This window comes from Typopeltis vanoorti, chromosome 6 (assembly GCF_054136105.1).
Source record: "Typopeltis vanoorti isolate ZY-2024b chromosome 6, IOZ_Tvanoo_1.0, whole genome shotgun sequence".
In the NCBI taxonomy this organism is placed as follows: Eukaryota; Metazoa; Arthropoda; class Arachnida; order Uropygi; family Thelyphonidae; genus Typopeltis; species Typopeltis vanoorti.
This window is the reverse complement of record NC_143554.1, coordinates 74,252,179-74,277,477: the sequence shown is the minus strand read 5'-3', so window position 1 is coordinate 74,277,477 and position 25,299 is coordinate 74,252,179. Positions and strand designations below refer to the sequence as shown.

General features: G+C 35.1%; 1 protein-coding gene across 1 annotated transcript in view; it reads right to left on the bottom strand.

Moving 5' to 3' along the window:
- Positions 1-25,299, bottom strand: part of LOC150105578 (alanine--tRNA ligase, cytoplasmic-like) — a 270,365-nt gene that overhangs the window by 31,052 nt on the left and 214,014 nt on the right. Inside the window, exons 17-19 of the mRNA XM_090394928.1 lie at positions 14,251-14,452; positions 2,652-2,705; positions 2,417-2,542 (exon numbers count right to left, since the gene is read on the bottom strand). Of these exons, the coding sequence (XP_090251054.1) occupies positions 2,417-2,542; positions 2,652-2,705; positions 14,251-14,452 (382 nt within the window). The remainder of the gene's footprint in view (positions 1-2,416; positions 2,543-2,651; positions 2,706-14,250; positions 14,453-25,299) is intronic.

Sequence of the window (25,299 nt, the reverse complement as noted above, 5' to 3'; positions counted from 1 at the left end):
ATGAATAGCAAAAGATCACAAAAGAAAGAAAGTGACAAAAATTAGTCACTTAAATTTTTTAGTGACTATCAGAATTAGTATTATAGATGATATCAAGACAAGAAAGACAATGATTTAATTTTTAGTTTGAATACAAGATAGTTTTGTATTCAAATTAAAAATTAAATATAAAGGCAGTTCCTGACTTACATAAGGGTTATGTTCTGCAAACCTCATATAACTTGAATTTTATATATGTCCATTTAATCTCCCTTATCCATTAATTACACCTTATTACTTATATATGATTACAGTACATGTATAAAGTAGTGCATTGACATATTTTAGGTTATTTCTATTAAGTTTCATTCACAGGATGTACACAAATTAGATTTCAGTATGTAATTATTAATACAAAGTAATATAATCTACTCTATACTATAAAATGATAAGCTGAAATCGGAAATGGATGTAGGCTGTAACGTTTTTGTCAAGTTATTTGAAACGTTTTGAAACTCAGGGGCTACCCTGAGTATCGCGTCTTCAAAATTCGAGTCATCGGAATTCAAGGAGAACCGGCCTACCAGTCCAGAACACGAGGGGTTGGGCGGTGTAGGCGTCAGGGGGATGAGCCCCCTAATAAAGTATAAATAGTATGAGAATATTAAAAAAAAAGTTTAATTTAGCTATTTTACCTTCCATATAAAATTATCAAGAGATGACTGAACATTAGCTTATTTCTTCTCTTCATATAGCTCCTTGATAACACGGTAAAATGCCATATATTTCTCTTTGGACTTAATACAATGAGGAGCAATAGGATTCATCCTCCAATTGCTTTGTCCACCTTCATATTGACATTAAAAACATCTTTATTGGCATTATCCAGAAATTTTCTTCATGAAAAAAGAATTATGTTATAGACCTGTTATTTAACAGTTAATTTATTTAATAATATTAATTCACAACGAAAATAATTAATATTTATTTAACTTATTTGCTGATATTTCACTGGTATTATAACCAGCATCTTTAGAGCACACCAAATCGATTTTCACAGTAGCAACAATTTGGTAAACAATGGAATCAGTTTTTTTTTTTAATAAAAAAAAAATTGTAATGGTCAATAAAAGGAACTAAAGTCCTAACAATTTTTTTTAAGCTAATCCCACTGTTGCTGGTTAAATGAAGAATGCAATCCAGAAATCGAAATAAAAGTTAGAATTGAAATGACAAGAAACAATTTTATATCTTGCATCCTGCATATCTTGGTCATCCACTTCATAATGAAAAATATAAGATACTTCAGCTGATCATAAAAGGGAAGATAAATGGAAGAAGAGGACAAGGAAGACTAAGAAAAGCTTGGCTTGCAGACATCAGACAGTGGACTGTTCAGAGTGGCTTAAGATTGTTCAAAATTTGCCAAGGTGGTCGCAGACCTCTGATAGGAGATGCCACTCAAAGAAGAAGATTGCACTGCTAACCAAACTGTTGCTATTCATGTACTATGACAAACGGATTTTGTGCTCTCTGCAGATGCTGGATATAATATCAGTGAAATATCAACAAATAAGTTAAATAAATAGTAATTATTTTCTTATTATTCTGTGTTGTGAATTAATATCATCAAATAAATTGATATGAACTTCCAACACAAACTTTTTTACTCATTTATATTCAAGAGTATTGTGTGCTAACATAGCAAGGGAAATCTATGGTAAAGATGTTTTTAACACCTACTTCAACACAAAAATCAACTTTGAGAACTTCTAAATATGCAGCAGGGCACATTATGTACCATAATGTGTTCTAATGGATCAACAGATAAATATTAAATAAAAATTAAAATTATAAAGAAATAAGTTATCTCTAGATCAATTTTAGTGCATTTATGCATGGGTTCACTTTTTCCACTTCTATTCTTTTTCCAGTCAAGACTGCCTTTTACCCCAGTGCACACAAACACTAAAACTTAAGAAAGTGAATGAAAACAAATACACAGCACATTGGTGTTCACTGTCTGCCTTGAAGACAACCTTTGTTAGGGGGTGCAAATAGCATATAAATGGTAAGTAAACTTTTTACAACTGAAATTTTTTTTCTTAGCCCTTTCAGGATAATTTGCATAAGTCTGAATTTACATAAGTTAAGGACTGCCTATATTTGGAAATAAATATATGAAAAGCAGAAATATTCAGTTTGAAAAGAAAATGGGTTCCATTTTGGATGAAAAAATAAATCCAAAACAGAGCCGTGATCAACTCATGAAAATAAGTTTTATTCTATCATATCCCATGATCATCAGAGTTACTGGTTCATACATTGAAAAATAATGATATGAAGTTTTCCATTTTCAAGAAATTCTCAGAAGCCATTTAAAATTTTAATTTTAAAAATGTTAATGTAAATAACTTTCATTAAATGAAGGTCTTACCTGTGGGTCTAAAATGTTTTGATAATAGATGCCCTTCAGTATATTTTCTTGATGCACTATATTCTTTATATTTTTTTCCAACTCCATTTTTTTTTTCAGGGGAAATGCATCCACGTTGGCTATTTCCTAACAAAACAAGTTACCAAATTCTTTGTTCAGATGAAATGACATCAAATTTTGAATTGTTTTCATAACATAAAATAAAAAGCAACACATTTAAACATCCACTACTTACTTTCCTGAGTTTCCTTACGTTTGCTGAAATCTCAGTAATGACAGTATAGCTTAGCTAAAAAAAAAAAAATAATAATAATAATAATAAATAAATAAATAAATTCTACTAATCCTATTTAAATAATTATTTCTCAAAGGATCAGATAAAACCTATTTCATAAAAGAAATCCTCAATGAGCAAGGAAAAAAAAAATCACAAACAAAATAAAATCAAAACTTTATAATTTTTAAAGAATATCTTTTTTTCCTCTCCCGTAAGGCTATTGATTATGGGATGCTACCACATAAGATACAAAGCAAAATTGTTTAATGAGCAGTTTATCCGTATTTCATACAAGTTAGAATATGTTTCAGCATAGGCTCAAGTTCGATGGAAAGGAAATGGATGAGGGACTAAAAATGAATGAACTAACTGGTAGTATATAGAAAAATATTAATAAACAATGTTAATAAGGCAATCAACCTGGATGATATATTACCATGTTTTAATGGTGTACTAATAAAAGTAACAATAACAAATAGGTAGGAGAGTAACTTAGGTAGGATGAAACTATTTACTGATACCAATAAATAGTTCTATCTCACTGATTTTCTCAATGTATATTTATTTCAGTACATCATCTCAACTGCACTGCCATATATGTGATGCCTCCTGGTTGCAGCAGCATCAATGTAAATTCAAAGCAGAATTTGCCTCTTGCTCAACTGGAAATTCAGGTTTAATGAGGAGGAGGGGGGGGCTTCAGTTCCCTCATTAAAGGTGATGGTCATAACTTCTGCTCTTTCTCCTTTATAGGATCAATCATTTGCAAAGTATGAACAAAAGGAAAGAGGAGAGTCTCAGAAAAATTCCTGGATTAGTAGGAAAACTAGAAGAGAGGAATCTCACTTCCTTATATACACACACAGGCTTCCACTCTGCTCAGAATTCACTGAAAATAAGAAAGCATTTGATTCCACACAAAAAAATTTGGCTCTCCAGCCAAAAGGCTGTGGGTTCGAATCCCGCTGTGGGAATGGATGCCTGTGAAAATACTAGTGATGGTGGGTGTTAGATGGCGTTGGTGGATTGAGTGGTGGAGACAGAATTGTAGAGCAGGTACCCCCACCCACCTCGATGAGTCTTTGGACTCCCTGGAAGTGTCACATAATAATATTATTTTAAAAAATTGGCAGTCATGAACTCCCTGAAGCCTTACTCTACAGATGATAACTACATTCAATTATCATCCAACACCTATGAGAATGCTACAGCAACCAGGCTTTTTGTAGATATAACATGCATCAAAAATAAGAAAGGAATATGCTAAGGTGATACGATATCACCAAAACTTTTTAATGCAGCATTACAAAGTGTTTTTCTAGCAATGAATTGGAAAGGAAAAGGAATCAGAATTGATAGGACCACTTTACACATCTACACTTTGCTAATGACATGATTATTTTCACTCAAATTACAAAAAAAATGATTCAGAAATTATTACTGAAAAGTAAAGAATGTGAACTGAAGATGAACATAATGTTCAACAAATTTAGAAATAAAAGATTGCAAATGATAGCAGATTTCAAGGAGAAATAGATGTGAAAAACTTGCATGGAGTGCATTTGGTAAAAAACATAATATCTTTAAGAGCATCCTACCTTCATGTCTTTAACCAATGCAAGTTACTAATTCTTACTTATGGATTGGTGACTTAAACACTTATCCAGAGAGACATCCAAAGGTTGAAGACCACTCCAAGAAGTATGAAGAGATGAATGATGGGAAATGCAAGGAGAGATAGAATATATGGATAAGAAAAATATGTGAAAAGCATAAAATGGTAATGGGCAAGGAATACTGTTAGAAGAAGTGACTAACAGTAATGATGATGATACATGATTATATTTATATATTATCATCATCATCAACAGCTCTCATCTTACCTTCCCCCACAAATGATAATTATCATTTGTGTGGGGGGAAGGGATCTTGGGGTGATGATTGATAGAAAACTGAAATTCAGGGACCATATTGCAAAGATGATGAAGGTAACCCAGAGGATTACTATAATACTGAGAAGGATGCTGGCCTGCAGAGATAAAAAAGTTTTCATTCCATTGTATAAAGTCCTGATCAGACCACACCTGGACTATTGTGCTCAAATTTGGTCTCAGGATTTGAAGTGTAAATTAACCTTGGAAAGAGTGCAGAGGCAGATAATGAAAACAATATCAGGACTGTATAATGTTCATAATGAAGATAGATAGAATGTAGACTGTAAAGTTTGGTAGATAGAAAAGAAGGTGATATGACTGAGACATTTGAATTGTTGAGAGGTGGTTACAGGATTGACACTGGGGGGGGGGGGGGGGGAGTTCTTTCATTTTGTAGCCAGGGGGAAGGAGCAATATCAAGGTGCCATCCCTGGAAATTGCAAAAGGAAGTCATGAGCAGGAGGATGAGAAGTGCTTTCTATGCATGAGGATAGTTAAGCAATGGGAATTGTGTGCTTTCCCTACCCTATTATGCATTGCCAGATAAGGTAGTGAGAGCACAAACAGTGAATGAATTGAAGTAGTGGTATGATAGACTGTGTTTTCTAGGCTGGGCCTACCACAATGACTCTTGTGACTCCATGGAGGTCCTGAATCATCATAATAATAATTACCAGCCTGGTTTGACAAGTGAAAAGTGTCTCAGTTCTCCAAGTTTTAGGCAGTGGTTACTGATTACATTATGTGGCTTGGATGTTTGTAAACATCTTTAGTTGGTAAATGGAAATCATCGCCCAATCTCTCTCTCTCTCTCTCTCTCTGGTTAGTCATGAAAATATTCCATGTCAGGTCTGTAGAGCAGATTCAGGGATTATTCTAACCCTAGTGTTAACATGGTACTTTAATATAAAAAAATGGATGCTTTTAATTAACAATGATAAAGAGAATAATGGATAATAATTTCCAAAATAGTCACAACTTTATACATTTGTTGAAGCAAGGTTTTGCAGCTTTTATTAAATGATCTTTGAAATAAGGAGTTTGTGTTCAGAACTCAGATCTTGTTAAATAGATTCTATGAATAGCTTGAGTGGTATGGTCTCCAAAGTCTGACGGGTAGTTGATGCAGCCCTGTTGCCTATCAGCTCTCTGTAACATGGTTGGTAAAATGACAAAGATTGGATGGAAAAGATGTAGGTTCAATTCTCATGGCTGGTTTCAAATACATAAACACCTAAGTTACCTGCATAGGTAACTTGTTTTATACTGCAAAGAAACAAACTGGCCTGAGAATATACAGTGAAATTCAATCAAAACACTGAAGTCTAGGTTGTATTGTTCTGAATGATGGCCAAGCAACTAAGACCAGGAAGTCTATGTATTATGACTATTAACTGCATTGTTTTTTCTGACTAGTTTGTCTGTTATACAGGAAATACCTAAGTTTTCAAGAATAAAAGAAGCAGTAAGATTCCAGTAAGCCTACAACATAAACACCAAGTTGCTATAGTAGTGTCAGAGAATTACTGGTCCTAATTCACCTGAGAGATGAATTAGGATTAGTAATTCTCTGACACTACTATAGCAACTTGGTGTTTATGTAGCAGATATGTCAGTTTGTCAAAAACACAGAATCTGATACATGCTGCATTTTAAAGATGGAATCCAGCCAATCCTTCATGAACTAGGTAGAAAACACAAGAGAAATTAACAGCTGATAGATTCCTTGCAATTCATTCTGAAATGCCAGATACAAATGGAGAATCTTGTTATCACTTACTGAATAAACTTAATACCATGTATTACTTTAAAACAACTGGAACGAACTGTGTACATAATAGACTGTAACAAATAAAATTAATAGGTTTGCACTGTGTTTTAACATAGAATTAAACTAGTATTACTGAGGCCCAAGAAATGAATAAGCAGTGATCACTGTACAGTGATCACCATTTGAAGCTGAAAATACATGTATTTTCGGAACATTTTTCAGCACTTTTTTCATGTAAATTCCATCCACAAAAGGTTGTAAACATATTACACATTAGTGCCAAGGATAGGTAGAGGGTTAAGTAACCAAATGAAAATTTTCAATCCACTTCAGGGCTCTTGTAAGTAGTGTGGCAGTTATGGTCTCACAATAGGCAATGAAATGCATCTGACACCTACCTTTGCTGATTGGGTCAAAGATTTATAAAATCATAAACCAAATGTTAAAGATTCTTCTTTGATTGGTCAGTTGATTACAAGTTGATCACAGAAAATTACAAGGTACAGGAAAATTTAAAATTTTCCTGCACCTCATATTTCAATTTTAAAATGAAATTAATTATTTTATTTGTAACACATCTTGTTCTATTTATAAAACGGTCTGTATTAAAGTTATGCTTCTTGAATATTAAGTCTGTTAAGCAAGAATCATCATGTTTGAAATTTAATTGTATGTAATGTCACTAAAGGATGCATGTATATAATAAAATTCCAGATATTTGCCCTCAAAGTGTGTAGAGGATATCATGATTTCCTTTTAAATTAATGACTCCAACATTGTCAGATATTTCGATTTTCTCAGGCACTTTTTACTACTTCAATCAAACTAGATCTTGGTGTCTTCTTGCCATTCCAACAAAGAACACCTTTCTTCTCCCATTCTGTTTAAGTGACCATATTAAGTTAGCTAAAACAGAATGGGAGAAGAAAGGTGTTCTTTGTTGGGATGGCAAGAAGACATCAAGATATAGTTTGATTGAAACAGTAAAAAGTGCCTGATAAGATCGAAATATCTGACAATGTTGGAGTCATTATTGATAACAGATTAATTTAGAAGGAAATCATAATATCCTCTACACTCTCTGAGGGCAAATATCTGGAATTTTATTATATACATGCATCCTCTAATGACATTACATACAATTAAATTTCAAACATGATGATTCTTGCTTAACAGACTTAATATTCAAGAAGCATAACTTTAATACAGACTGTTTTATAAATAGAACAAGATGTGTTATAAATAAAATAACACTTAATTTCATTTTAAAATTGAAATACGAGGTGCAGGAAAATTTTAAATTTTCCTGCACCTTGTAATTTTCTGTGATCAACTGACCACCAAAGAAGAACATTTAACATTTGGTTTATGATTTTAATAAATCTTTGACACAATCAGCAAAGGTAAGTGTCAGATGCATTTCATTGCCTGTTGCAAGGCCATAACTGACACACTACTTACAAGAGCCCTGAAGTGGATTGAAAATTTTCATTTGGTTACTTAACCCTCTACCTATCCAGAATGCTAACAATATCAAGTTCCTTCCTAATATCCTCATTTTTAGTATAAGTCTGCCAGTGATACCATTAGTTCACTTCTCTCATCTTTCTCAGAACTCTCATATCTCCAGTCTTGGAGTGTTATTTCTAACCAGACTCTCATTATCATAAGTTAAAACTGGTCTGAATATAATCTTGCATACAGCTACTTTAGTGTTTGGAAGAATTTTTCTCTTGTTCCATATAAATTTATAGAGTTGATCTTCTATCATATCAACAGATAAAATATTTGTTTGTTCTATAGGTTCTCCATTCAGGAAGTAATTAATATTTTCAATGTTCTTGCCTATTTTCATAGTTTGTCATTTTGTTGCTGATTTTTATACCAAATTTATTACAACAGTTATTCAATTTAGGTAGGGAAACCTGCAGACTTGTACTGGATTTATTTAGAAGTATGATATCAACTGCATAAAGTGAAGAGTTGAGACTAGGATCTCAGATTTTGATATCAGGTTTAATGCCACTTCCTAATTTGATCCATACAGATGATGAATAAAAGTGGATTTCTTCTTCTTCATAGCTTCTTCAATTCTAATTGTTGACTTACAACTCAAATATAAACTGTGGATCGCTTGATATAATGTATCACTTATACCAGCGCTTCCCAAACTGTGGGCCATGGCCCCTTTGGGGAACATTAGTTTTGTTGAGGGGGCCGTGAAATAATGAAAACATTTAAAATGTTTTAAGACCATGTCAAATGTGTATGTAAGATACTAAAAATGTAATATTTGCATTTGATTTTTGCAATATTTGCTGTATATATTTTGTACTGAATATAAAAACAATAAATGTTATAATAATACATGTCTGTATTACATTTTTTTTTTTTTTTTTTTTGATGGGGGCCATGAAATATTTTAATTTTTTCAAAGGGGCCTTTACATCCATAAGTTTGGGAAGCACTGACTTACACCACACAACTGCAGCATTTCAAACAGCTTTTCTCCTGGAACCTTGTGATTTACAAGCTTAAATACAGATTCCTTTTATAGTCCTATGATTTCTCAATTATGTGTCTTCAAGAAAAAAATCTAATCCTGACAATCTCTATTGGGCCCATCTTGTACTCAAAATTTCCCTTCCACAATTTTTTCCTTAGCTTTCTCTCATCTGCTTGAATAAATCTTACTAGGAATATTTAGAATGGAAACAATTCTCACATTCATTTTATTTCCTTTTTTTTTTCACTGATGGGCACTATGAAAGCTCTACTCTAACTAATCATCTGGAATTTGACCCACTGTTTGCACATTCTGAATTATCAGTGTAGCCAGTGTAGAATTTTTATATTTGAACATTTCTGGTCAAATATCATCTACTCTAACTACATTTTCACATGTCAAGTTTTTGATGACTTCTGCAAGTAATGATATGTACTTATGATGCATTCTTTTGAGTGTTTTCCATCACTGTGCTGTCAATGCTTGTTTCATTTAGCAAAGCTTTCAAAGTTGACAGGATACCACATGGAACCCTCAATGTCAAAATTTTACAGGATGATTTGGATAGTTTGGAGGACTGGGCTAGGAAAAATGGATGTCAATTTAATGTGGCAAAGTGTAAGGTTATGCATTTTGGGGTGAAAAGAATAGCAGCAGTATATCACATTGGTGAAACCATACTCCAGGAGATTGATGAGGTTATGCTATTGCATAACCTCAATGTCAATACATCTGTGGGACTGGATGGTATACCAGCTCGCGTTGTACGAGAGGTGGCTAAAGAATTGTCAGTACCCTTGACCATTTTGTTTAATTTGAGTCTCTGGTCTGGGTTAGTCCCGAGGGGGTGGAAAGAGGGGAAAATAGTTCCACTGCATAAAGGAGGTTCCAAGACTGCTGTTGTAAATTACCGACCGATTAGCATATCAGGAATCATGGTCAAGGTCTTAGAGAAATTAGTCAAGAAAAGAATACAGGATTGGATAGATGAAAATGGGATATTGTATGGGGGACAACATGGTTTTGTGAAGGGTAGATCATGCCTCAGTAACTGGCTCATGTTTTATAACACAGTGATGGCTGAACTGGATGAGGATAATGGGTTTACAGTGATTCTACTGGACCTTGCCAAGGCCTTTGACAGGATACCACATGGAACCCTAATCAGTAAACTGGAGCAGATGGGGATAGATATAGGGTTGGTGAGATGGATAGGAGGGTGGTTGATGGAGAGATACCAGAGAGTGGTTTATTCAGGAGTTGAGTCCAAAAGACAGCTTGTGACTAGTGGCGTGCCGCAGGGCTCTGTTCTTGGACCACTACTTTTCAATTTGTTTATCAATGATAAAGGAAAGGATCTGAGAGGAAGTGTTCACTTGTTTGCTGATGATGCAAAGTTGGGTAGAGCAATTGTGAGCGCACAATGTCAAAATTTTACAGGATGATTTGGATAGTTTGGAGGACTGGGCTAGGTAAAATGGATGTCAATTTAATGTGGCAAAGTGTAAGGTTATGCATTTTGGGGTGAAAAGAATAGCAGCAGTATATATCACATTGGTGGAACCGTACTCCAGGAGATTGATAGGCCAGGGATTTGGGAGTGTTGGTGGATAGGGAGTTGAAGTTTAGGGGGCACATTGCAAAAGTGGCCAAATCAGCTCATCAAATCACATAGCTTCTGAAAAATACTTTAACATGCAGAGACAAACACGTTATTGTTCCTCTGTATCAAGCCTTGATAAGACCCCATCTGGACTACTGTGCTCAGTTATGGGCACCAAGGTTTCTTCGTGATGGGGAGGAGGTAGAGAGGATCCAGAGACGAGTGACCAAGATGATAGCAGGTCTGTGGAATGAACCTTATGAGAATAGGTTGAAGATTTGTGGGTTGCAAAAATTGGTCGATAGGCAGAAAAGGGGTGATATGATTGAGACATTCAAATTACTGAAGGGTTTCTATAAGTTTAATCCAAAAGATATTTTTGAAAATAGGACTGGTGGTGGGAGGACTAGGGGCCATGCATGGAAGCTGGGCAAGAATGTGGTTAACAAGGGTGTTAGAGCTAGGTTTTTTACTTGGAGAGTGGTGAACGAGTGGAATAAGTTGCAAGAGTCTGTTGTGGGTGCTACGACCGTGAATGAGTTTAAGGCAAGGTATGATAGATACTGTGTGAATGTCGAATAGTTGTTCTTGACATGATGTTAGGGCCTCCCTTGATGAGTCTGTCGACTCCTTGGAGTTGCCCGGAATAATAATAATAATAATAATAATAATAATAACAAAGTAATTACTCATCCACTTAGAATATCTTTATCTTCAGTTTTCATGTAAATATTTTCATCTTTGATTCCTTTTTACAGTACATTTTCCTCCATTTCTCTAATTTTTTGTTTATCTCCATGAAATTTGCCAGTAAATTGTGCAAATATATATGATAGTGAAATGAAGCATTGATCTTATAGTTTAGTTTACCATGGGGGATCAAACACTGAGAGAGTATATGCTCTGCAGAGCTTTTATTCGAAATGGCTCAATTACAAAATCAAAATGAAGATATATGTAAAAGGTTTCACAGTTATATCAGAATAAATAAATAAATAAAAGCCATGGTTACAAATATTATTATGAAAATTTGTTTTCAAAAAAATGATACTGCTGCTCACAGAACATTATCATGATTGTACTTCAACAAGATGCTTCCACAATGACTGAAATTCTGCTTCTCACATTTTCCTTTGGGATATGTCTGAAGAACAAAGCATCTTGGATTTGTGTGTTTAGATAAACTAAACACACAAATCCAAGATGAAATGAATAATAATACAGAAAAAATGCTTCATCAAATCATGAGAAGCTGTCATCATTTACATAGGAAAGAACAAGAAATATGTTAATTAAAAGAATTTCTTTGTTTTTAGGAAGCCAGTGCATTTTAAATCTGACTCATTATTTCTGCAGTACTATAATTCAGTGTTTTCCAAACTTTTCTGACCATGATCCAGTATGAACAGAACACCCCCCCCCACACACACACATCTAAACAAAGGTTTCAAGAAACAATAGATACTACATATAATAAAGTAAAACCAAAAACATACTTAAAAAATGAGACTTTTTGTGGTTATGAGACCATATTTAATTAATACATATATTAGTATAATCCCGCCTACTAGTTTCACTAGCGACTGTCTAGCTTTGTCAAGGCTCGAACAGTACACACAAGAAAATATGAGAGAATACAGAAACGTTGCTAACTGTTAGGCAGTTAAGTTTGAACATATGTGTGACAATGTGTGCATGTGTTGAGAAGCTTCAGTCAGTATCATGAATATGTGTTGTATGCACACGCGTTACATGATTTTTTGCATATTGTAGTTCTGTTAAACTGAGTGAGTTGATTAAGTTTTTCCATATATCTTTCAGTATGGCACCCTGATTTCTGTTGAGGTTGTTACCCATTCTTAATACCACTGCCGCTTCCTCGAAAATTCTGTAACCGTAATCATCATCAAGTATGGCAGAGAGTTATTTTCCCAGTCAATTGCATGGTTGGAAGTAGAAAAGTAATGTGCTAAGCCTGAGGAGACTGTCCTGTTGTGATTGACATCACATCCCCAACATGCTCCGTCTGATTTCCAGGCTTCTTGAAGTTTGCCCAATATATGAAAGACCGCACACACATGGAATTCTATAAACACCTGGATATTTGAAAAATGGTACACTGTCTTTAGGAGATCTTAATATTTGTCTGAAGGTAGCAGTTGGCTTAAATACCATTCCGATGTTGTGAGATTTTAACATTCTTGCTAATCTTGAAGAGACTGAATCAAAATAAGGGATGACTACTGTTGAAGCATACTGGGTGACTGTTTCTTGTTGTTGGAAGTTGTCTTTATAAAGGAATTTGTTGATGATGTTTGTAGGAAAACCATTCTGCAATAATGTTATAGAAATTTGAGAAAGTTCTGTCTGTACCTCTTCTTCGTCTGAAATAAACTTTTTGGCTCTGTTCCGTAACATGTGAATGATGCTATGTTTTTGTGATCTATGATGGTTAGAAGAATAATGTAAATAACATCCAGTATCTGTAGGTTTTCTGTATATGGAAAATTTAAAATTATTATCCTGCCTTTTCACCAGTGTACGAGCCTTGACAAAGCTAGACAGTCACTAGCGAGACTAGTAGGCGGGATTATACTAATATATGTATTAATTAAATATGGTCTCATAACCACAAAAAGTCATGTTTTTTTTTGTTTTTTTTTGTTTTTTTTTATGTATAATTTAAACAAAAACATACTGTTTTAAGGCTACATTTGTGAGATTCACTCTGATATTTTCTATTTTATTAAAAAAAAAATGCTGCTCATGACCCACTAAATTGATTTCATGAGCCACTAATGGGTCATAACCTGCAGCTTGAAAAACACTGATGTAACTAATAATGAAGTAGAAAAAAATTTTTTCTCTCAATCTTCAAAAAAAAAAAATAATAATAATAATAATATAACAATAAATAAATAGAATAGAAAACTCCATCTAATGCATTCACAGGAATGTTATAAATTTGTCATAACTAAGAGCGCTGGTCAAGCACCCATTCTGTCTTTCTATTTTTATTATTATATAACACCTCCAGGGAGTCCAAACACTCATCGAGGGAAGGCAGCTACTCTACAACTCACCATGTCCACCAACCACAACTTCCTCATCTACACTAACATCATCTGCTGCTGCTGACCACCACCACTAGTATTTTCACAGATAATCACAAACATCCATGCCCACGGTGGGATTCGAACCCACAGCCTTTTGGCTGGAGAGCAGATACGCTAACCACTCAGCCAACCAGACAGGACACAAGTTGATAGAACAAAACATTTTGTGCTTGTCAAATTCAAAGTCAGTAAGCAATGCAAGTAGCTGATAACTAGTAAAAACACTGCCAGTTAAAAAAAAAAAAAAAATTGCGATCTGCTTTCAGAGAGAGAGAGAGACTGACAGACTTAACCTCACATCTGATAATGTATGTTCTGTCTTTAACAACTGAGTTGAAAGCTTTGAATCTGAAATTATCATAAAAATATACTAAAATGTTAACACTGTTCAGCCATTACCAAGAGTCATCTAGTGCAGCTAATTATAATAAATGTTCTAAGAAGCAAGCTTTTATTGTATATCAATTGCTAATTAATAATGAACATAAAATAACCAGATAGCAAATACTGCAAATTAAAAAAAAAGAAATAAAAAATAAACTTTCTTTAAATGCTGAAGTTTATTCTGGTTTGCTATCTGAAAGTAAGTTCTTATACCTGTCACTGTACTAAGCTTGCATAACTTACACAATTATTTTTCTTTACTTCTTTACACTTCTCTTCAGAAAAATTACTCAATTTTTCAACTTCATTACAAAACTTCGCTCCTAACATAACAGCATTCTGAGCATGCTCTCCAGTTAATGCATGAATCATTTTCTTCATTCTACCTGCTGACTTCTGAGTTATTATAACAAACTGCTTAATATCTTTTGTATTTTGGACATGACTATAAAGAAAAAAGAAAATAAGGTTATTGTCAATAACAGAAACTCTACCTTTCCAACTTTTAATTCACTTGAAACAAAGAACAGAGTTTATTCTCCATCCTCTTTCCATTTGATTTGGTTTCAGAATTTTTGGCGAATGGTCCAGCATGTCAAGGTTTTCAACATTAACAATTAACATTAGGAATGGGTAAAAAAGCATAAATAGAACTACATATAAAAATAATTTGGATATGAAAAAGCATGATTCTAAGCATTAAAAAAGACAGAATATAATACAGATGTCCAAATACAAGTTGAATAAATTATTAAAAAGAAAAAAAAAGAATACTTTTTTGAATTACATTATTATTAACAGACCTACATAGAATCAATAAATCCAAAGTGGAAGGTCTCATCATATCAGCAATGTATTTAGCATATTTTACATTAAACTCATTCAACACTCTTCATATTCACAAGACACTATGATAATACATTAGGTTCATTCACTATTCTACAAATAAAAAGTCTAATCCACAGGGGCTTAATAACACTTAAGTCAAATCTTTTGCTCTGACACTATAACAGATCATCATCAGTGAATAGACAATTCAACAAATTAGAATAATATCAATGGATTTCAAAAGATATGTCATGCATGCTAGTGTAATACAGTACAGCAGATAGCAAGATGAGATTCAGAACATAACAAAAATTATTGCTTGCAATTAATAACAATAGGACTATCCTAAATGTTAGGTAAAGACAGTCATTATGGTTTAAGTTAGTAAAATGTAGTAGCATTGCTTCAACACTCTCTCTCTCTTTGAACAAATGCTCAACTTTAAAGCAGCAATCGTGTAGTAAAATGAGTCTTAGACTAGATTTCTTGAGTTTTTTATGGATGATATAAGATTGATGTTTCTGTAGTCTTTTCTTAACAGAATGTCCTGTTTGTTCAAAGTAAGACAGAGAGAGAGATTACAATCATAAGGAACTTGGTAAACATCTGGGAGGAAGTCACTAGTGATTGCCATCTCTCACTTTGAACAAACAGGACATTCCACTCAGAAAAACAAAACAAAACTACAGAACATCCATTTTATATAATCTATATATAAAGCCTGAGAAGACTATTCTAGCACAACATGGGGATGACACTGACCATAGAATCTTCTCGTTTCAGACTAATTTACTATGTCATTGCCATTTTAAATCAGAGCACTGGTTCAAAAAGTGCTGATGCAGTGCTACTCCATTGTCCTAACTTAAACCATAACGAATATCTTTCTTTACCTAAAAGTGGGGAAAGTGTTATCTTTGTTAATTGCTAGCAGTTTTTTAACATTTTGGTTTCCACCTTGCTATTCACTGTACTCTATTAGTGTAGACAGCTTGTATTATCTTTTGCAATCCATTGTCATTAATGATCTCTTATATCATTATATCATATGACAATCTGTTATATTGAGATTAATGTACTTGATTCAATAAAGTGTAAATGTCTTATATTGATGAGTTTGTTTTATTATGTTGCAAGCACCATTAAACTTATTGAATCAACATGCTTTGCTCATCACTACTACTACTAATCACCAATTTTCCATCTGATGGTTTAACCATCTATGCAGACTGACACAAAATAAGAATATACTCGTTAGCACAATTTAAAGAGCACTGGTAGAGAGAGTGGCAGGTGTACCTAGTTTTGCTAAGCAGCATAATGAGAAGTAGCAAAGCACAATAAAAGCATACCAGAGTGGAAGAGTTCATATGGCATGCAACATTCCTACTATAATAACCTATACTCTAATCATTTCTGTCATATATATGTAATATGCTTGCCAAGTTTTGTGATCTACAAAGATTTTGTTTTTTTATAAAGCATACTGCAGTAACATCTTCTACTGGCATTGAAGTATCACAAAGACTTTGTTCCTCATGCTGCTTGGAATATGTATTTATGATGTATATTGTCTGATGGTGAATGGGATCCAACTGTCAGAGAGTATGTCTCTGGTAGAGACAAACTTGAGTTTTTGTGTATGAATGTCAAACTTGTGAATGAATTTAAAGCAGATAAATGCATAGCAGAGATGGAACAGTTATTTGCATATCATATGTTTGGATAGCTTGTATATAGGTAGAGAGAATCTTCAATGCTCTCCAACACATTTCCAAAAACTTTTCCTTTGATGCAAGTGGAATAACAGTGTGTTCTAAGTTTAGTTCTGAGTAAGGACAAAAACTCACTTGTGTGAAAGCACATAAAAATAATCTTCTGAGGAAAACTTGAATCCAGCTGCAAGCACTTTGAAGGTGAATAGCTTGATGCAGTAGTCATCAACATAGCGGCACCGCTTACAGTGGCATTGCTAGAGCTTTTGCCACCAGGGGGCAGTCCCTGAATTTGCTGCCCTTCTCAATACACCAAAAATGCTACAAAAAGTCAAAATGATGTATAGAGTAAGGTTCAAAATGCAACCCAGGGCAGACTGCATCCCCCCTCCTAGCTACACCACTGACCGTTTATAGCTGGAGGAAGATATTTTCAAATTCTGAAAGCAGGAGTATGATACAATGCATATCCTTACAGACTCCTCTTAGCAAAAAGACCAAGAAAGAGTACAATTCCCATTCAGAGTGCAAAGGTTCAGGTGGATAAAATGATAAAAGTTTTTAAAGAAAAGTGGATAATCCCTTCTAAGCTGTAAAAGAAATTTGACATCAGGAGTTTGCATTTTAGGACCATCCATATATATATCCATCCACTCATTAACATCATCAGATGCTGTATGGTCACTCTGCTCCTTTGTGATGTGCCATGCCAGTCCTCACCAGATGATCCTCCTATTGCATACTTTTCTGGAAGCTTCAACTGAAGACTAGTCACTCCAGTCACAAAGTTCAACCATTTCACTGAGGGTCTACCACTTCCTCTTTTTCCAGGAATAATGATTTCTATTACTTTTGGAGAAGTTCTCCTTCCATTCTAGGACAGCATCTCTAATATATATTTTCAGTCATATTAGGGGAACCAATGTAGAAGATGATTTGAACAATACTTTATGCAGTGGGTAAAAAAAAAAGGTCACCACTTTCAAGAAACCATGCAAGATGGAAAATGATCAATATTTTGCTAGCTTGATCAGAACAATAGGATAATAACTGGATGGAATTTTAGTATCCTTATTAGCTTATAGAAAGGTAATGAACATTGTTTTGTGTCAGGAATCTAGTAACTGACCTAGACAGATCCTAATGAAAAAAAAATGAGCAGTTAATCCATAGAAGATAGGAGAGGAAATGTTAATCTTATAAATTACCTGGTCTTACATCAACAACTATGATGAGATATAATGCTGTTTTTAGATTTAAAGTGAATGATGTTGTACTGCTAAAGATAACTGAAAAAGTTAATTTGATGTTTTTATATTGTGGATTTTCTGAAATTTTCATGTAGCTCCTAATATTAGATAATCAACAGTGAATACCAAGGATTTTTTGGTAACGAAGCTGCCTCACTATTCCAACTTTTGTTTCAAACTGAGTTTAACTGATTAAAAAATGTAAATTAAAAAATTGTATTAATTTGACATACCTAGTTTTTTTGTTTTTTTTTTCACCAAAGTAAGAATAGTATAGTGTTTGGTACAGGATCTGATAATTAAACCAAAATAATGATTTGGAAAAAATGTTGAAGGTGAGGAGCCTAAGGATGTGCACAGAAATATATATCAAATAGCTGAAACAAAACATGAATAAAACTAATAACAAAGATAATGAATAAAAAAAAAATGTATTTTAGAATAATTTAAAAAAAATTAAAATTAAACAGCAAGCATTATTTATTGGTTTGAGACCTAATCAGTGGTAGTTAGTACATAAGTACTGTGACACTGCAGCACCCCCAAGGAAAAAATGAAAAAATTAAATTTTGTCTGTGATTATAAATAATAACAATGCTTACAACATTATATAAATGCAATACAGTATGTTAAAGGTTAGAGCTGATGTTTTGACATTGATTGAATAGTTAATAATTGGAATTGCTCGATTAACGCTTTAGATTATGAAACAAACGCACTGCGATCTAATGCCGATATTCGTTTGTGCTTATCATTGCATGTTACGTCATTAGATACATTGCCACTTGGGCAGTGTATCATAAGCTTGCATGCATTATTTCTGCGAGATATGAAACGTTTATTATTGGTGCATGTTCGTGGTGAACTATTTTTTGTAAATCTTATTTTATTTTGTTAAAATAACATATAATTATTTATTTATTATAGATACAAGGCTGAATTATGACAAGTGTCACTGTTGAAAATATGAAAAGAGTAATATTTTTTCAATTATCGTTACATGAAACAAATGCACTGCGATCTAACGACGATATTCGTTTGTGCTTGTCATTGCTATTGATACAAAACTTTTATTATTGGTGTTTGTTCGTGGTGAGGATGAAATATTTTTAATAAAGCAATTTTTCAATATGTAAATTTACTTATTAATAAATTTGTTACTAATTAAGAAAAAAGTTTTTTTTGTTTTTTTTTTTATATGCAGCACCCCCACTTAAAATGTTCACCGGCCGCCACTGGATCTAATACAGAATATCCATGTGTAAGAGCAACTAAGTTATACAAGTATATATTATTGATCCAAATATGTTTAATCAAGGAGGTGAAAATGATGAAAGGATGATTATGTGATTACCTGGTTCGGACTTATTAAGTATGTGCAAGGATGTCTGTTTAAGTGAAGCATCAGATATAAATGGGGATCTGAAAGCTGTCTGCAGACTACAGGAGTATCAAGAACAAAGGATTTGAGTTTGTTGCCTTAGTGAATGTTGTGGCCTGAGATTATTGGCATTAATCAGACCTGGCTCTCAGAAGCAGATAACTGGTATCAAGGATAAAGGGTACAGTATTTTTAAGGACAGGCAAGATAGGAGAGGAGAGGATGTAATGTTAATGATGTCAAATGATTTGAATCCAGTTATGATAGAAATTTGATTTGGTCTGGTTTCTAATTTATTTGGCACAAAAACTACAAAGGTTATACTGTGCCATACTAAGGTTACAACTATACATAAGCAATTAAAGAAAATTGTAAACAATATGCCTGTACAAAAATTAGGTTCCACAAAGCAGCATCTACATAGAAGCAGAATTGCTGCAGAGGGAACAGCAACACACAAGGTTAAAGGTTACAGTAGTACAAAAATTGTCAACAATACAAGTTAATAAACAAAATGCAACCAAGCCAAGGAATGGAGTATCTACATATAAGATTACTACAATAAGATTACAACAAATATTATTACAGTAATACATAGAGTTAAAGAGGAATTATTATACAATATGTATGCATAAAAATTAAGTTTAACAGTGTGGTATTTACATATTAACAAAGTTACAACAAGATAACACAAGGTTACAGAAATACATGATTGGTCAGAAATTAAATTAACGAATAATATATATATTAATACTCAACTCCTGCACATATACATCACAAAACATTATTAACTATACGTACAAAAGTTAAGTGAAGCAATACAGTATTTACATATAAACAAATTTAGAGTCAAATGTGATTGTATAAATTAATTCTTTATAAAAAAATTAAAAACATTGTGTAATCTGCCCGAGTCTATCAGCATCTGCCTGAGTGTATATGGTCTGGCCAGGTAGGAAAAAATTTCATTCCTCTCTCATGCAAAGTGCTGGCACTTTACCTTCTTCTTCTTCTGCAGCTTCTCCCACTTAAGTGGGGTCACTGTTTGTAATGAGTCTCCTCCACACCTTTCTGTCTTGGGCTGTCACCACATCCAAGTTCTTCATCTTCAAGTCCTCTTCTACCAGCTCCATCCATCTCTTCTTTGGCCGCCCATGCTTCCGCCTTCCTTGCACATCCATCTGCATGACCCTCCTTCCCACATATTCGTCCTCCCTCCTCATCACAAGACCAAACCATCTCAACCTTGCCTCCTGTATTTTCGCTCCTAAGTTCGTAACTTTCACTGTTCCCCTGACATAGTCATTTCTCAGACGATCCTTTCTGGTCACACCACATTTCCACCTAAGCATTCTCATCTCTGCTATTTCCATCCTGCTGATATTATTTTTCCTCAGGGCCACAGTTTCTATAGCATATGTCATAGCTGGCCTCACTACTGTCCTATAAATTTTGCCTTTCAGATTGATCGGCACCCTCTTATCGCATAACACTCCAGCCATCTCCCTCCAGTTCCTCCAACCCGCTTGTATCCTTAGCTGAGAAGGAAATCTCCTTCTCAGCTCCTCCATCTTCCTCCACTGTTGAACCTAAGTATCTAAAGTCTCTCACCTTCCTGATGACATTTCCTTCCAGCTCCAGATCTGTCTCCTGGCCGCCGCCCACTGCGCAACACATATACTCTGTCTTACTTCTGCTCAGTCTCATACCTCTCTCTTCCAGTACTTTTCTCCATCTTTCCAGTTTAGTTCCTGCTTCTTCTCTTGAATCTACACACAACAAGATGTCATCTGCATACAACATTGTCCAAGACGCATCTTCTCTCACCTCCTCTGTTACCACCTCCATCACAATATTAAACAGAAATGGACTTAATGCTGACCCTTGATGCAAGCCAACTGTTACTTGAAAACTTTCTGTCTGTCCCAAACAGGTCCGAACACTTGTCTTCACATTTCTGTACATTTCCCGCACCAACCTAACATATTTCTCCGGCACCTTCTTCTCCCTCAGACACCTCCAGACTTCTTGCCTTGGCACTCTATCGTATGCTTTCTCCAGATCAATAAATACCAGATGTAGCTCTCTTTGTTTCTCTTGATATTTTTCCATCATCTGCTGTAACCCAAAGATAGCATCTGTTGTTGATCTACCAGGCATGAAGCCAAATTGTTCCTTTGTAATCTCCACCTCCTTCCTCAATCTACCATCAAGAACTCTTTCTAGGATCTTCATTGTGTGGGACATCAACTTTATTCCTCTGTAATTTTTGCAGTCTTGTGCATCCCCTTTACCCTTGTAGATGGGGACAAGAGTACTCTCCCTCCATTCCTCGGGTATATTTTCCTGTTGGCAAACTTTCATGAACAGGTCCCACAGCAGGTCAATTCCCTCTTCCCCCAGTGCCTTCCATGCCTCCACTGGAATTCTGTCGGGGCCCACCGATTTTCCATTCCTCATCCTCTTCATGGCCTCCATCACTTCCACTCTACTGATGTTCTGCACCATCCCCTCAGAAGACTGCCCATCTCCTCTGAGAGTCCTTGCATTTTCCTCATTCAAAAGTCCCTCAAAGTATATTTTCCATCTGTTTCTCATGTCCACATCCCTCCATAATACTCTTCCTTCAGCATCTTTGATCTGCCTCACATGTAAGATGTCCTTTGCTGCTTTATTTCTACATTTCGCTAGTTGGTAAATTTTTCTCTGTCCTGCCTTTGTTTCTAATTGATCATACAGATCTTGATATGCCATGGCCTTCGCCTGTGCCACAACTCTCTTGGCTTCTTGCTTTCTCTCTTTGTACACCTCTCTGTCCTCTTCCACTCTTGACTCATCCCACTTCTGCTTTGCCTTCCTCTTAGCTGTCACTGCCACTTGTACATCATTATCCCACCACCAATACTCCTTCTGCTCTCTAAACTTTCCAGATGTCTCACCAAGCACCTCGATTGCACAGCTCAGGATTACTTTTGAATTATGTTTCCACCAATGTTGTACACTTTCCAGTCCATCCGGAATCCTCTCTAACACCCTCAACCTAAAACGATTCCTCACACTCTCCTCTTTTAAGCGAAACCACTTAATTGTCTTTGTCCCACGGCATCCAGAAGTTCATATCTTTGATCTTATTTTAAAGTCTGCGCACAGCAGTCGGTGTTGTTGTGCTACTTGATCTGTTGGAATTACTTTACAATTTGTCACAACCTTAAGATGTTTTCTTCTAGTCAAAATGTAGTCAATTTGTGAGCTGTTGTTACCATTCCTAAATGTTATCAAATGTTCTTCCCTCTTGTAGAAAAACGAGTTCACAATTTCCAGATCAAACGCTACTACAAAGTCCACAACCCCCTCTCTCTCCTTCCTGGTTCATCATTCCCACTCCGTGGCCACTATGCACCCTTTCACAGTCTCTATTCTGTCTTCCTATGTGTCCGTTCAAGTCTCCTCCGACAATCACCATCTCATTTTCTTCCAATTCCCTCATTTCTTCATCTAACACGTTCCAGAACTCATCTTTTTCCTCTGCTGTACAACCAACTTGCGGGGCATATACACATAATACGACCACCCGCTCTTCTCCAAGACCCAATTTCATTCGCATGATCCTGTCATTCCTTCTATCTACGTCCAGTACTTCACCCTTCATTCTGCCACACACCACAATTCCTACACCATTTCTTCCCTCGTTATTCGCTCCAGAGTAGAACAATTTATATCCAATTTATATTTATAAAGTGCTGGCACTTTACCAGTATATGATAAATAGTGAGATGTGTATTGCAATTTTCACACATGGGAGAGTCATTAGCTCTCAGTAAATAAGAATGTGTAAGATGACTGGGACCTATGCGGAGCTTAGTGAGAACAACTTCCTCTCTTCCCTTTATTTGTTGACTAGAATGCCAATGCCATGTTATTTCAGGTTTAATGTCATATAATTTGTTTGTTAATTCTTCCTGCCATTGAGCAATTAGCTTTGATTGTATAAGCTGTCTGTATATGGTACTGTCAAACAGTACATGGAGAAAGTTTGAGCTGATTTAGCATCCAGCCTCATTTCCCTTAATTCCAATGTGGCTGGGAATCCAGCACAACTGAAAATCAAAATTAAGGATTTTCATTTTGTGAAACAGGTGTAACACCTCATAAACTACTGGATGTGGATTATCCATAAGAGAGGAGATAGCCTGAAAACAGCTCAATGAGTCTGTATAAATTATACATTTTGGTAGCAGTTTTCTTTTATATGAACAAGTGCAAGTTGAATGGCATGTAACTCTGCGATATAATTACTGCAATCAGGTGGGATCTGGTTGGAGATAATAATGTCAGAAAACACAGCAGCACTGCCAACAGAGGCATTAGTTCTTGAATCATCAGTATAGACAGATGGAGTATGAGATTTCTGTAGCTGACAAAGTGAGAGGTTGCAGGATGGCGTACAAACTTGCCATGGAGGGATGCTATTATATTTAGTGTAGGCAATGTTATCAACATTTATACCAAGAGTTTGCATAGTCTCTTCACACATACCAAAAGGACATATGTGTGGTATTGAGCTTCCTGCAGAGAAAAGAGACTGGTCCATGTAGGATGATCTGGGAGAGACTTAATCTTTAGGGCATAATTAAGAGACGACTGTTTCCATTGAAGTGATAGAGCTGGTTCATTTGCTTCAACATAAAGACTCTCTGAGTGGGTGATGTGCGAAAGGCACCAGTAGCTATCCATATACCCTGATGATGGATGGAATCCAACCAAAGCAGGTTACTCTGTGTTGCAGAACCATAGACTTGAGACCCATAATCCAGCTTTGAACATATAAGTGCACAATAAAGATGGAGTAATGAAGCTCGATCAGCATTCCACTCAGTAGAGGATAGAGTGTGAAGAAGGTTCAACGCTTTCTTGCACTTTTCTCTTAGTTGACGAATGTGTGCTAGAAATGTAAGTTTACTGTCAAAGATCAGTCCCAAGAATTTGGCTTCTGTAGCTACTGGAATAACAGTGCATCCCATTCTTAATTCAGGATCTGGGTGAAGAGTGCCTTTTCGACAGAAGTGTACACAGACACGTTTTTTCTGTTGACAACCTAAACCCATTACTAAGAGCCCACAGAGAAACATGATCAATTGCTTGCTGAAGTTGTCTTTCAATTACCCTCATGTTATGGGAGTGGCAGTAAATTGTGAAGTCATCAACACATAGAGCATTGTCTACAGTGGGAGGAAGCTGTTCGGCGATTGAGTTAATTTTAACAGCGAAAAGTCACACTTAAGACAGAGCCTTGGGGAACAGCCTGTTCTTGATGATATGATTGAGATAGCATATTTCCCACTCTGACTTGGAAAATTTGCCTGGAAAGAAAGTTTTTAATAAATACAGGAAGGTGTCTTTTAAGATCCAGGTTATAGAGGTCTTTTAATATGCCATATCTCCAGGCTGTATCATAAGCTTTTTCCATGTCAAAAAAAACTGAAACAAGGTGTTTTTGCTTCAGAAATGCATTTTTATACAAGTTTCTAAACAAACCAAATGGTCTAAAGTTGAGCGGTGTCTACGGAACCCACATTGTGTATTGGAGAGAATACTGTTGCTTTCTAAATACCAAAGAAGCCTTGCATTAACCATTTTATCGAGTATCTTACAAAGACAGCTGGTCAGAGCAATGGATCGATAATTATTTCCTTGTGTTGGATCTTTTTCTGGTTTTAGGAGAGCAATGACAATTGACTTATGCCAAGAATTTGGAAACTCTTCCTCTGCAAGTATTCTATTGTATAGTAAGAGAAGGAGATCCACAGAAGATGATGGTAGATGTTTTATCATTTCATAATGGATGTCATCAGGCCCTTCTGCACTTGGGTGAGATAGCAGGAGAGCTCTTTTTAGTTCCTCCTTAACAAATGGCTGATTGTATGGCTCAAGAACATTGGTAGAAAAATTTAGCCTTTGTTTCTCTTGCCTGTTCTTTCAGAATTAAAAATTCAGGAAGATGTGAAGTTGTTGCTGAGATTCTGGCAAAATTTTCTCCCAGAGTGTCTGCAATGGCTTTGAGATCAGCAATAACACTTTCATTATGGTCTAAGGTAGACAAATAATGTGTTCTATATCT